We start from the raw sequence: 13,863 nt of genomic DNA, 5'->3' as shown, positions 1-13,863 counted from the left end.
TTCTGTTCAGGGACAAAGTGGGCAGACGGGGGGCGGGGGGACGTCTGGTAACCTGAATCTTTGTGACTCTGTTAGGTAAATCTACTCTCCCTCTCCTCTCCATCGCTCCGGTTCAGGAACAATGGTCTCTCACATGCTGAGCCTCGCACACACAATAATATCCCTTATGTGAGCGAGCGGCTCGGCTGACTGAGCCTGGTCTCTGGAGAGGACAGCATGTGCTTAGATTCCTCCAGGGCCTCGTAACCCGACAATTCCCAGAGGAAAAACTCACGGTCTGGGGGGGATGTGATTACAGGTGCCTTAAAAATGGATGTTTTAAAGGAGAAGCGCACCCAAAAGCACAATTCTGTCAACATTTGCACAAAAACTGTGTCAGCTGATGAATATGCAGAGTGTTAAGTCAAGTGACCCAAACAAGTCAACATGAGGCTGAATGTGTTATTAAAGAGTGCTGTTTGCTCATTTAACCACTATGTAAAGAGACAAGTGGTAGGTAATGTGAGGCTGCTTTTGGCACTGATGCTGTAGATTCATTTCGTATGAGTTATAACAACGACTACATGTATATTTTAGCCAGAAGCACCTTTCATTTGTTAAGTGTACAGGGACAGTTCACCCAAAAATGAAAATTGTGTCATCATTTTCTCATCCTCAGGTTGTTCCAAATCTGAGTTTCTTTGCTCTGTTGAGCGCAAAAGAAAATATTTTGAAATATGTTGTTAACTAAGCAGCTGGTGGTAACCATTGACTTCCACAGTATGGGGGAAACATATAAACAAGCATGTGGTAATGTCTATTTATAAACTTTTTTTTTTTCCCCATTGAATTTCCAGGAAAAATCACTAATTTGTGATATAAACTGTTACTATAATAGAAAGACAGATCCTATATTACATTACCTTCTGGTTTGCGTCATCCATTGATCTTAAAAATAATCTAATAACCTTTAATAGTAATTAATGATCCCCAAAACAGACGTTAACATATATATATATATATATATATATATATATATATATATATATATATATATATATATATTTCCAGTGTGTACTGAGTGTAATTATTATGTATATATAAATACACACAAAGTAATGTATATATTTAAGAGAAATATGTTGTTTATGCACAAAATATTTTTATTTACATATAAATTCTATAAAAATTATAATAAATATATATACTTGTAAATATTTCATAAATATGTACATGAATGTGCTTTTATTATATAAACTTTCATTTTGTATGCGATTAATCATATATATATATATAGAGAGAGAGAGAGAGAGGCACCTTTCATTTATACAGTAATTGACTGGTTAATTAATATATATTTAAAATATAGTTTTTGTTGTTTAGTTTTTTGGGATTTCAAGGTAAAAAGTAATCTGCTGTGATTCCACCATTAAAATAATTGTTTTCATTTTTAATTATATTTTTCAAGAATACTGCATACACGTTAGATTGACTACTGTTATGGTACATTAATAGCACACGTTCCAATTCACTTTCTGTGTCCTTCAGAAAAAGACAAACAGGTTTGAAATGCCATGAGGAACTGAATTTTTATTTTCAGCCCAACGATTCCTGAGTATGAATAGACTTTTATAATGACACTGAATTGTGCTGACATACTAGAAGTGACAACTATCTTCTAAAATCAGATTCTTGCTGCTTTCTGCAGTGTTCTTCACGGAGAGCCGAGCGAGACGGAGACACTGCCTTCTTTCACAGTTGTCATGTTTATTATTCTGTTGATCTGTTGCCTCTCTCTCTTTCTCTCTCTCTCCCAGCGTCTGTGGCTGACATTTTCCTCTGTGCTCACAGCTGCGTGCCAGAGAGAGCGAGAGCTCTTAGAGACACTCCACAGTCCTTACTGCACAGTGATGAGCAGCTCCAAAGAGCACACTTACAACACTGACATCCATACTGTGAAATGGAAGACTGCAAGCTTTTCACTTGGGGGTGACTACATAAACTCAGTATATACTGCTACATTTCATTTCTATTTCAAATAAATGCTATTCTTTTGAATGTTTTATTCATCAAACAATCCTGAAAAATAAAATGTATCACAGTTACCACAAAAATATTGGGCAGCACAACTGTTTTCATTGGTAATTGATAATATTAAATCATTAATACATTGATAATAACCAGAAATGTTTCTTTAGTAGCAAATTAGCATATTACAATGATTTCTGGCAGATCAAAAAATATGCTCAAATGTTTTGCCAACATTCCCATTAATTTATGAAAATGTTCTTTAAATGTTTTTAAATTGTTTAAAGGAATATTCCATTGTATAATTTTGCAAACATTATGGAATGTTACTTTTGAATGTTCTCTGAACATTCCGAAACAAAATTGGAACATTTAAAATTGCTTGATTGGACTATTCAACTGCAACATTTTTAAAAACGAAACAATGTATAAATAACGATTTCTGCCAATGTTTTGAGAACATTGTTAGTAATATACTTGCCAGAATATTATATATTTTATATGTATATTGCCAATGAGGTGCATTTGACTTTGTAAATGGTAAAAAAATATGGTACTTTAACTCTAAAATGTATGTCTTCTACTCTTTCCATGCTGTTCACAATAATATATATATTTATATATTTGGCAATAAATTTATGTGAGGCAGACATTTCGCCGCCTTGGAATTATATGGTTCTATCAGCCTTCTCAGGACTTTCGAGATATTGAGCTTCGAAGTTTTTGCATTTCATAGACTTCTGTAGATGGAACCCTTTTTGTTTTCTAAAAAAAAGGCTCAGAATGTGCACATCTTACAAAAGAAACATCACATAATGTAAATACGCTGTCACAGAATAAGAATATGTAAATAACTAAATTTTGACAAAAATGTCAGAGATAGAACCTTATAATTCCAAGGTGGCAATTTACTGACGAAAAAGGCATTAAGTGGTATGTTCCTCCTTTAAGAAAGCTAAGGAGTCTTGTTTGCTGTTTCTGCTCACGTCTATAGAGCCCCTGCTGTAATCATGTGTGTCAGATACAGTATGAGGCCCTTCCCCCTTCACATTTCTCTGCACATTGAGAGACTACAACACATCGTCCTTTCTTTTTGAGAATAATCCCTGTATCAGACGCACCAATTACGGGATGAAGCACTGGAACCGGTTTACGAAATGATAGTTTTCACTGTTTAAGGGTATATTATTAGCTATTACCATGTGTGATTTGATCCAGGCATTGCAATTTCCAAAGACTAAAATGGACTAGAGCTCTTGTGTCTTGCAAAGTAACAAATTCCCCATTATTCACCTGAGTAACACAAGGGCGGTCACTTTGCTAAGTCCCAGACCGCCTACTTTAGTATATAATGTTTCCTTTCAGAGACTGGACTGCTTGGCAGATTGTGTAGCTGTTTTAAAGTGCCATTTCATGATCCCAAGTTAATGAGTGCCAGACCTTTATGAGGAAAAAGAAATATTAAAATGTAACCTCTAAAACCAGCAACATCGATTTCTGCTTGAATCAGTTACGACTGTCAGGGGCTGGTCGTCACTGTTGACATTCCCACAACCCTGATTTCACCTTGAGTATCCGCACGGTTCATTCCCGTCTTTCTTATTACTAGGCCTCTCTGAGCCGCAGCACCAGCTGATCCTGGTTTTCCCGGAGTATTTACCAAACAAATGGATGCAAACTCAAAAGGAAATGTGCAATCCATGCTCACACACGCATAAGTGGTGGCATGCTGTTGAAAAGCATAAATATGGACTAAACTTAATCCACTGTTGACAGAGAAAAGATAGCGAGACGTTTACAAAACACGGGCAAAAACGTATGCCAAACTCGCGTTCAGAAATTCACAAGATACGATTGTGGCCGTGTACAAGCGTAGTTTGATTTTATCAGATTTATTACTGGGTGTTGAATGCCAAAGGACACTATTTACACAATCATGCATCACCTACCTTTGAAATAGAGAAGTGGCCAAAAGTCATAAAAATCAGGTGGTACCAGACAAATGAATGATTTATAAGTGGAGATAAACTCATTGCTTCAGACAAATCAGTGCATATGGAATTTTTTTTTTCTTTTTTTAATAATAATAAATTGTTTTGTGCAAAATACTACAGGTCTTTTCAAATATTGAGTATGCTAGTTCCTCAACTAGGTGTCAATGACATGACCTACCTGTATGGATGAAGGTTGAATAAATGTTAAAGCTCCATGACAGCAGCCAAACTCCTCCCTAATCTCCTCCTTGGAACAGGTGAGTTGGCAGGGTATAAATTTTGTGAACGTGACCTGGACACACAGGAGCTTTTTGTCTCCGGAGAGGCTTTCAGGAGGACTACGACATCTAACATCCAAAAGCTTCAGAGTTTAAATTGGAATAAACGAGAAAAATGGGGCTTGGAGTGAGTCATGCCTATATTTTACTATACTGCCAGTTGCATTGCATTTTTGCTTTTGTTGATTCATTTTTTTTTTGCTTTGTTGAAGTCAGGTAATGTGTTTGTTGCATATGTTAACTATTGTTATTTTTGATAGACGGGGAATGATAAGTACAAATTGGCGGCAACTTCAGAAGATGGAGCCAAGAAGCCAAAAAAGGGGAAAAATAAGCAGAAGGACATGGACGATCTCAAAAAAGAAGTGGATCTGGTGCGAAATTACAGTTAGAAAAAACACATTGCATTAAAATACTTTAACAATAATCAGCAATCAAATGGGGAACTGAAATTTTAAGGCTGCTTTTGTTTCTGCAGGACGACCACAAGTTGACAATGGACGAGCTTCACCGCAAATATGGAACCGACCTGAGCAGAGTGAGTTTTGTGACACTTTTGGAAAACGTTATGTATCTAAAATGATTCGTATGCATGTTTTATCTTCTCTGATGGACATAAATGATTGTTGTTTTTATCTCCCTTTTGAAAGAACTACTGCTAATGTAATTTAAAATCATTGAAACTTGGATTATTAAGATCGCTATATCTTATCTATCAAATCATTTCAATGATTAATGATGTTTGTGTAGGAGGTTTACAAGCAGGTATGTTCAAGGTGTAATTATTACGTAATCAAAAAAGCGGATTATATGCTGTAATGGAAAACGTCTAAAACAAATAGTTGTAACTTATATATGCAAGCTATGGATCTGAAACCTATGTGCATAACATTATTTGAATCAAATTATTGCTAACTGTTCTGGAGCAAACCCGGATATAGGTGAATGTGACGCTGCCGTTAGCTCCACCCCCTATTTGGACCGTCTTCTGCCCCACCCTGACCTTCAAAAAAAACTCTGCAAGGACAACATGTCCATTTTTGTTATTCCACAATATCTCCTTGAATTCTTTCCTTAAAGTATTTTTCAGGTCTGACATCCACAGCCACTGTTTCAAGACTCATTCACCCTGAAAAAACGATTAACAATTTGTTGACTTAGTTTTTATCGTTGTTGGCAGGGCTTGTCTTCGACCCGTGCAAGGGAGATCTTAGCTCGTGATGGGCCTAATGCCCTGACCCCACCTCCCACGACTCCAGAATGGGTCAAGTTCTGTAAACAGCTCTTTGGTGGATTCTCAACACTGCTGTGGATTGGTGCTATCCTCTGTTTCCTGGCGTACGGAATCCAGGCTGCCTCCGAAGACGAACCCGCAAATGACAATGTACGACGGAGCACAAAAAACTTCTCTTATTTATGCATAAATAGTTTGAAGGTCAACAAACATAGTGATTCACTTATTATCTCCACAGCTTTACCTTGGAATTGTGCTTGCCGCTGTTGTCATAATAACAGGATGCTTTTCATACTACCAAGAGGCCAAGAGCTCTAAAATCATGGAGTCTTTTAAGAACCTTGTACCTCAGGTACTAGATTTTAAACATTATTCTGATAAGACAGCGCAGCTCTCGCAAAAACTTCTAATTGTTATACATTCTGGTTTTGTAGCAAGCCCTGGTTGTACGTGATGGAGAGAAAAAGAGCATCAATGCAGAGGAGGTGGTTGCTGGTGATCTTGTGGAGGTCAAAGGTGGAGACAGAATCCCAGCTGATCTTCGTATCATTTCTGCGCATGGATGCAAGGTAAGACCTAAAGCAATTAAGAATGGCAAATGTAACATACTCCCATTTTTGGAACGACTGGCATAGTTACGTTTTGAATGTTGGTCATTAGAAAGGGATACAGGAATTCTGGTGACCCCATCAACCCGGCTTCTTAAGTAGTCTAATTTATTTGGTCAACAAGTCAACCAGTGTTTTTCTTATGAGCGGGTTGTATATGCTGGAATACCAGCAGGACCAGGGCTGTTTAAATCTGCTCCTGGAGGGCCAGTGTCCTACAGAGTTTAGGTCAAATTTGCCCCAATACACCTTTCTTATATACCTGAAGACCTTAATTAGCTGGTTCAAATGTGTTTATTTAGGCTTAGGGCTAGACTCTGCAGGACAGTTGCCCTCAGGAGTGGGATTAGACACCCCTGAGCTAGACCAACAGCAATCTGGTACTAACTAGGACTAACTCTGGACCAGTATCCATGGATATTCATGGTATTCTTCCTTTCTTCCTTTCCAGGTGGACAACTCTTCACTCACTGGTGAATCTGAGCCCCAGACTCGTGCTCCTGACTTCTCCAATGACAATCCCCTGGAAACCAGAAACATTGCGTTCTTCTCTACCAACTGTGTTGAAGGTACAAAGATAAAACAGCTGAAGTAGGTTGGATAAAAATGTAAGAATTTCGTAATTAAAAGTTACTATATTCAATAGGTACTGCCAGAGGGATTGTCATCAACACCGGTGACCGCACTGTCATGGGTCGTATCGCCACTCTTGCCTCCAGTCTGGAAGGTGGAAAAACACCAATTGCTAAAGAGATCGAGCACTTCATCCACATCATCACTGGTGTAGCCGTCTTCCTGGGTGTCAGTTTCTTCATTCTTTCCCTGATTCTTGGATATGGGTGGTTGGAAGCTGTCATCTTTCTGATTGGTATCATTGTCGCTAATGTACCTGAAGGTCTCCTTGCCACTGTAACTGTAAGTCAGAGTTCAAAGTACACTTTTAAAGCCAAAGTACTCTTCACTTGAGCCAAGAACTATTACTTAACTTGTAACTTTATGTAGGTGTGTCTGACTCTGACCGCCAAACGAATGGCAAAGAAGAACTGCCTCGTGAAGAATCTTGAAGCCGTGGAGACTCTTGGTTCGACCTCCACTATCTGCTCTGACAAGACTGGAACTTTGACCCAGAATCGAATGACTGTCGCTCACATGTGGTTTGATAACCAGATTCATGAAGCAGACACCACAGAGAACCAGAGTGGAACCTCGTTCGATAGGAGCTCTCCTACTTGGTCTGCTCTTGCACGTATTGCTGGCTTGTGCAACCGTGCCGTCTTCCTTGCCGATCAAAGCCATGTGCCAATCCTTAAGGTGTGCATGAGCTTCTCAATATTTACTATTTAAAATATGTAGGTGATATACCTTTAGAGTGACCTGTAAAAGTCCATCAGTAAACATATATTGCTGTGTTCACGCCATGTAATTACCATGGGCTGAATCTGCGGCGGTATGGTGATACGAGTCGTAGCTCTCAAACAATTCCCAGTTTATCAGGTGTAATTACAAGGAGTTCTACAAGGATGTGAATGCTTTTTACAAGTTGCAGTCTCGTCATTGCGATAATTACAACATGGCGTGAACACACCTCATGTCCATAAAGACACTATCAATGAAAGAAATCAATCAATCTTTTGCAGCGAGAGACAGCTGGTGATGCCTCAGAGTCTGCCCTGTTGAAGTGTATTGAGCTGTGCTGTGGTTCAGTCATTGAAATGAGAGACAAGTACACAAAGATTTCCGAAATTCCTTTCAACTCTACCAACAAGTATCAGGTATTCTTGTTCAATTATTCTTTGGAGATTTACAGATTTGACTGGTCTTCCTAACATGCCCTAATATGCCTTTTCTAGCTCTCAATCCACAAGAATCCTAATTCCTCAGAGTCTAAGCACCTGCTGGTGATGAAGGGAGCCCCTGAGAGAATCCTGGATCGATGCTCTACTATTTTGATTCAAGGAAAAGAGCAGCCTTTGGATGATGAAATGAAAGATGCTTTCCAAAATGCTTACGTAGAACTGGGAGGTCTTGGAGAAAGAGTGTTGGGTAAAGCCACCTTATGAAGTGTACCTTGTGGAGTTTTGCAGTTAAAACTATGAATATGTACACTAACTACCGTGTTCTTTCTCAAAGGTTTCTGCCACTTTAGCCTCCCCGATGACCAGTTTCCTGAGGGTTTTGCTTTTGATACTGATGAAGTGAACTTCCCAACTGAGAACCTGTGTTTTGTTGGCCTCATGTCCATGATCGATCCTCCTCGTGCTGCTGTACCAGATGCCGTGGGCAAGTGCAGGAGTGCAGGAATCAAGGTGTTGTTTCACCTTGATTCAAGACTGATGCCTTGATTATATTATACCAGTATTAAATTAAATGAATCATATGATCAAGCATCTATGTCTTTTATCACAGGTTACTTGTGACCATCCAATTACAGCTAAGACTATTTGTAAAGGATCTTGAATCAAGAAGTTGTTCTTAGTTCAAAATCCTTTGTTTGGATATGTCGCACCTTTGCTGCAGCATATTCAATTTTGTTTATACTTGTTGCATGTACAATCAGTTAATCAAATAATAATACAGAATCTTGTATTACAGGTTATCATGGTTACTGGAGACCATCCAATTACAGCGAAAGCTATTGCAAAGGGTGTTGGTATCATCTCTGAAGGAAATGAGACTGTTGAAGACATTGCTGCTCGTTTGAACATTCCTGTTGGAGAGGTCAATCCAAGGTAAACCAATCATCGCAACCAATTTCAGATGTGGAATGTGGAATTGCTCTAGTTGTCTGCTAACACAAAATGTTTCTCTAGAGATGCTAAGGCCTGTGTGGTCCATGGTGGAGAACTGAAGAATATGAGTGAAGACGAGCTAGATGACATCCTGAAACACCATACAGAAATTGTGTTCGCCAGAACTTCTCCACAACAAAAGCTGATCATCGTGGAAGGTTGTCAACGACAGGTACTGTCAGACAGTCATCTAGCCAATCCTATCAATGCTAGAGGATTTTACCCAGCAGATACCATTTTAATGCATTTTATTTCTCTTGTCAGGGTGCCATTGTAGCCGTAACCGGTGATGGCGTCAATGATTCTCCTGCTCTGAAGAAGGCTGACATTGGTGTGGCTATGGGTATTGCTGGATCTGACGTATCCAAACAGGCTGCTGACATGATCCTTCTTGACGACAACTTTGCCTCAATTGTCACTGGAGTAGAAGAAGGTGAGACGTGTTATTGTGAACTTAATTGACTTGAGGAATTATGAAGGTTATTTGAGACTCATTTCTCAAACATGTCTTCAACTTTAGGCCGTCTGATCTTTGACAACTTGAAGAAGTCCATTGCATACACTCTGACCAGCAACATCCCTGAGATCTCACCCTTCCTCTTGTTCATCATTGCTAATATTCCTCTACCTTTGGGCACTGTCACCATTCTCTGCATTGACCTGGGAACTGACATGGTAGGTGAAAAGACACAGTACGAGAATCAGGCGTCAAGCACTGAAGGGGTGTAGACACCTGTTTTGAAAACATTGAAACATTTTGACATTTGGTAAACTAAATCAGGAGTGTCTGACCTTCAATTTGACTTTGTGCTTGACCTCTCAGTCCTTGTAGTGCCACCAACAACTCAAAGTTTGACGTAGATTTTTGCAAATAACCTTTGAAACATGTTGTTTTTTTCTGATTCACTGGCTCATGGTTTCCACTATCTTTAATGTTTTGAAAACTACTGGGCGGATCTTCCCCAGCTTTGGTACAGATAATTTTGAGACCACGCCAGTGAGTAGCATCCCACCCAGAAAGTTTGGCCTTGTCTTGGCAGTGCTAGGATGCATAAGAACCCTTGTAATTGTAATTGCAGCTATTGTGTAAGTTTGTATTTAGTGCCACCTACTGGTCAGAAAATCTGAAAATATTTTTTCTGATTTCTATTTTTTTTTTATTGAACCATTGAATTGCATTGGATTTTAGTAACCTTTGATCCATGTCCTGAGCTTTGATTATGTCAAAGCTCCTCTAAATGTTTCAAAAATTACAGAAATAGTTTTACTCATCACTTTTTGAACCACTTGGCTTAAAATTGTGGTTCTGGTTTCCTATGAAACTGTGCTATACCTAATTGGTTACACTCGATTCTGGTGGTGTGCATCAAGCTAATGCTTGTAGCTATATTTTGATTTGTTGTTTAATGTTTCCACAGGTTCCTGCTATCTCATTGGCCTATGAAAGCGCTGAAAGCGACATCATGAAGAGACAACCCAGAAATGCTAAAACAGATAAATTGGTTAATGAGAGGCTCATCAGTATGGCCTACGGTCAAATAGGTAAGAGCATGGCTATTCTAAACAGAGGTTAGCACTATGTTTATTCTCTGGCCTGTATTCGAACAAGTACTCTACTGTAATATTTTACTCTTAGCATAGCATTTCATTTAATCATTATGAAAGCTCAATGTACACAATATCACCTATAAACTAAACACACTTTTGATGATACTGCAGCAGGCTAGCTGCAAAAACATCTTTGATGCATGTTATTCGGTTTTATTTTATTAGACAATCCGTGCTGGTTAACAGCTATATTTTGAAATATATATGGGTATGGCTATATCTTTAGCCAGTGCATTAATATAATCAGTGAAAGGTTGTAATTGCTATTGCACCAATGCTCTGTATTTGCCTGAGAAGTCTGAACAGCGCCACCTACTGTTTTTATTGAAAAAGAAACTCTACCAACTCAAAGGGAATACTAAAATGTAAAATATAAATGCATACAGATTATACACAATTACAGGTATACACAATTATTTTAATAATTTGACAGACCCTCTAAACTTTAATTTTAATGTCATCATACTTATTTTTAGGTATGATGCAAGCAGTTGCAGGGTTCTTTACCTACTTTGTAATTCTTGCCGAGAACGGATTCCTGCCCTCCGATTTAGTAGGAATTCGAGTCAAATGGGACGATAAGTATCTCAATGACTTGGAAGATAGCTATGGCCAGCAATGGGTAGGTGTCACACCTGTATAAATAAATAATAATAAAAAAATAACTTATATAACACATCACATGTGAGGTATCAATCATGTACTGTAAATATTGCTTGTCTGTTTATTCTTCCAGACATATGAGCGCAGAAAGATTGTAGAGTTCACATGCCACACAGCATTCTTCACCAGTATTGTGGTTGTGCAGTGGGCCGATCTGATAATTTGCAAGACCAGAAGGAACTCTATCGTACAGCAGGGAATGAGGTATGTAAACAAAGGGTCCAGCCATAAAATTGTGCAATATGTGTTATACAGGGCTGTTTTTAAAGACCATGTCACCACTCTTCCTTCATAGAAACAAAATCCTCATCTTTGGTCTGTTTGAGGAAACTGCTCTGGCAGCATTCTTGTCTTACTGCCCAGGAATGGACGTTGCTTTGAGAATGTATCCTCTTAAGTAGGTGGACATAGCTAGTCTTTTGCACACAAGAAATGGGAATCTTCAATTTTTATACAATCTGCCTATTTAACAATGGTGTTATGTTTTAGACCATGGTGGTGGTTCTGTGCCTTCCCATACTCGCTACTCATCTTCGTCTATGATGAAGTTAGAAGATACATCCTTAGGCGGAGCCCAGGAGGTAATAACAGATATAACTAACAGCTGTTGGCAGTCTTTGATGTTGATCATGTTTGTTTTCATTTTAAAGCTAAAGTATCTGTTTTCAAATTGGAAAGCTGGGTTTTGAATGGGGTCTATGATAGCGATAACTTTCATAACAGTATTTTGTTATTTTGCAGTGAATGAACTGTCTCTAATATCTATGCTGTTTTGTTTCAGGCTGGGTGGAAAAAGAAACATACTACTGAAACACAAAGACTTTCTGTTGCAAACATATGCAAGAAGACACCCGTTTTGATATTTTCAAAATGACACAAAATCTGGTCATTTTCATTCAATAAATATGTCAAATTAGAAAGAGTTCGTGTTTGTGTCTTCTATGCACAATGAATCTGAAAAGACGCAAAGGACATACTGTATATAAATCAAAGAAATACCTGGAAAATTACATTAGACAGACCATATGGTCATGGAAAATTGATTTAAATCCCTTATTAAATAATTTAATGTAAAAATGCCACCTGTAGAGGTAACTGTAATTAGATTAATTTAAGAACAACAGATGTCGATTGGATGCTCCACCATGATATAAAGCACTTGTGATAATGACATCATTATGCTTATTACTGTCTTGATATATCTCAATATTCATCTAACATCTAAGTAAAATCTAAATGTCCTGAACAACTTTTTTTTTTGTAGAAAAACAGAGCAGAGAGTCACATCTTTACTAATATTTATAATTCATTAAGCAAAAGTAGCATTTTCATTAAAAAATAAAAAAAACAAACCCTATTTGAATAGAGTTGCTTCAAATAGATATACTATATTAAAATGTAAAAATAAAACTGTAATCAAGGCGATACAAATGGGAATGCAAAAGTAAACGTAAACATATTTAAAATATGTGCAAAGACTGTCATGACAAAGGCACAGCACGTGATATTTATAGGCATTGTAAGATCAGGCTCATCGGAATTCACTACTACCACTAGAGGGCATTCTTCTTGTCTAAAATTAGGGGGGTGACATGATAGTTTCCATGACAACACATTTATAGGCTAGAGCCCACAGCTTGTAAATAAAATTCAAGATATTTTTAGCTCTCCTACTTTGAAGATGCAGTCTCCAGCAGGCGCTGGTTCAACAGCACTGGTCAATTTCCATCATCAGCACAGGCCATACATGTGTTTAATGAGCATAATCCCTCTAATGAGGATAATCCTGAAAAGCATAAAAAGACGAAAATAATGACCATGAAATACGATCTCAGTAGAACAGAGCTGAACAAGACAAAAACAGCCTAACTGAGCTCACATTAGTGTATAGTATCTTAATGACAAAAATCCTGGTATATAAGTGAATATTCACGGTTTGTTCAAAATAAGCCTCAAATGCATTTATTTACAGAGAGCACAGGGCTATTATTCGAACAAAACTACACTTAATTAATACTGAGAAATGTGCAGGTTGTACGACAACGAAAAAACATGCAAGTCATGATTTTTAGATTGATTAACCGCTTAAACATGCTTACGTTTGCTTTTTAAGCACATACCAGATGTAGGAATCACAAGACCCCGTTAATAGTTTAAGAAATTCTAAACAATTTAACCAGTTACCCCACGCAACCATAGAGGTATTTCGTAACTGTGCTCTTAAGGAGACAATTTAACACTGGGAAATCATAGCTGAACTGGTTTCTAGACGGTTATTAACTAGTAGACCAACATTAAACCAGCTACCAACCGGACCACCTCCCGCTGGTTGCTAGTTTACTGCTGGTCTGGTTTTCGGAACATGTTGTCCAGTGAGCCAGTTAATGACCAGCTAGAAACCAAATTCTAAAACACAGCTTAAACCGTAATTCCTCACAAGGTATAAAAGACAATTTAAAGGATTTCTTAACCTGCAATTCACAAAGATAAGCTCAAACAAAAAGAGCATCGTCATTGATATGTCAAAGCGATAGGCTGCATTTATTTAACACGATCAAAGTTCAGGGGTGAACGTCTGTCACAATCCCCCAGCCCCGCGCTTGTCTTCCCTGCAGACCACGCCCCTTTCCTCCGCGTTACCATGACAATTCAGGCAGACGTCACAGTGAAAAACCCCTCTAT

General features: G+C 38.1%; 1 protein-coding gene across 1 annotated transcript; it reads left to right on the top strand.

The window, feature by feature from the left end:
* The first annotated feature begins 4,252 nt into the window (after positions 1-4,252).
* On the top strand, positions 4,253-12,101 carry atp1a1a.4 (ATPase Na+/K+ transporting subunit alpha 1a, tandem duplicate 4). Its single transcript, XM_051119543.1, has 22 exons — positions 4,253-4,406; positions 4,540-4,653; positions 4,758-4,817; positions 5,460-5,663; positions 5,752-5,865; positions 5,948-6,082; positions 6,573-6,690; positions 6,768-7,036; positions 7,124-7,432; positions 7,759-7,893; positions 7,972-8,164; positions 8,252-8,427; positions 8,714-8,850; positions 8,932-9,082; positions 9,175-9,343; positions 9,431-9,585; positions 10,329-10,452; positions 10,995-11,140; positions 11,255-11,385; positions 11,477-11,578; positions 11,671-11,762; positions 11,963-12,101. The coding sequence occupies exons 1-22, from the start codon at positions 4,395-4,397 to the stop codon at positions 11,989-11,991; spliced, it is 3,075 nt and encodes a 1,024-aa protein (XP_050975500.1). The 5' UTR covers positions 4,253-4,394; the 3' UTR covers positions 11,992-12,101.
* The last annotated feature ends 1,762 nt before the right edge of the window (positions 12,102-13,863 follow it).

This window comes from Labeo rohita, chromosome 1, assembly GCF_022985175.1.
Source record: "Labeo rohita strain BAU-BD-2019 chromosome 1, IGBB_LRoh.1.0, whole genome shotgun sequence".
Lineage (NCBI taxonomy): Eukaryota > Metazoa > Chordata > Actinopteri > Cypriniformes > Cyprinidae > Labeo > Labeo rohita.
This window is presented reverse-complemented; position numbering and strand designations above follow the sequence as displayed.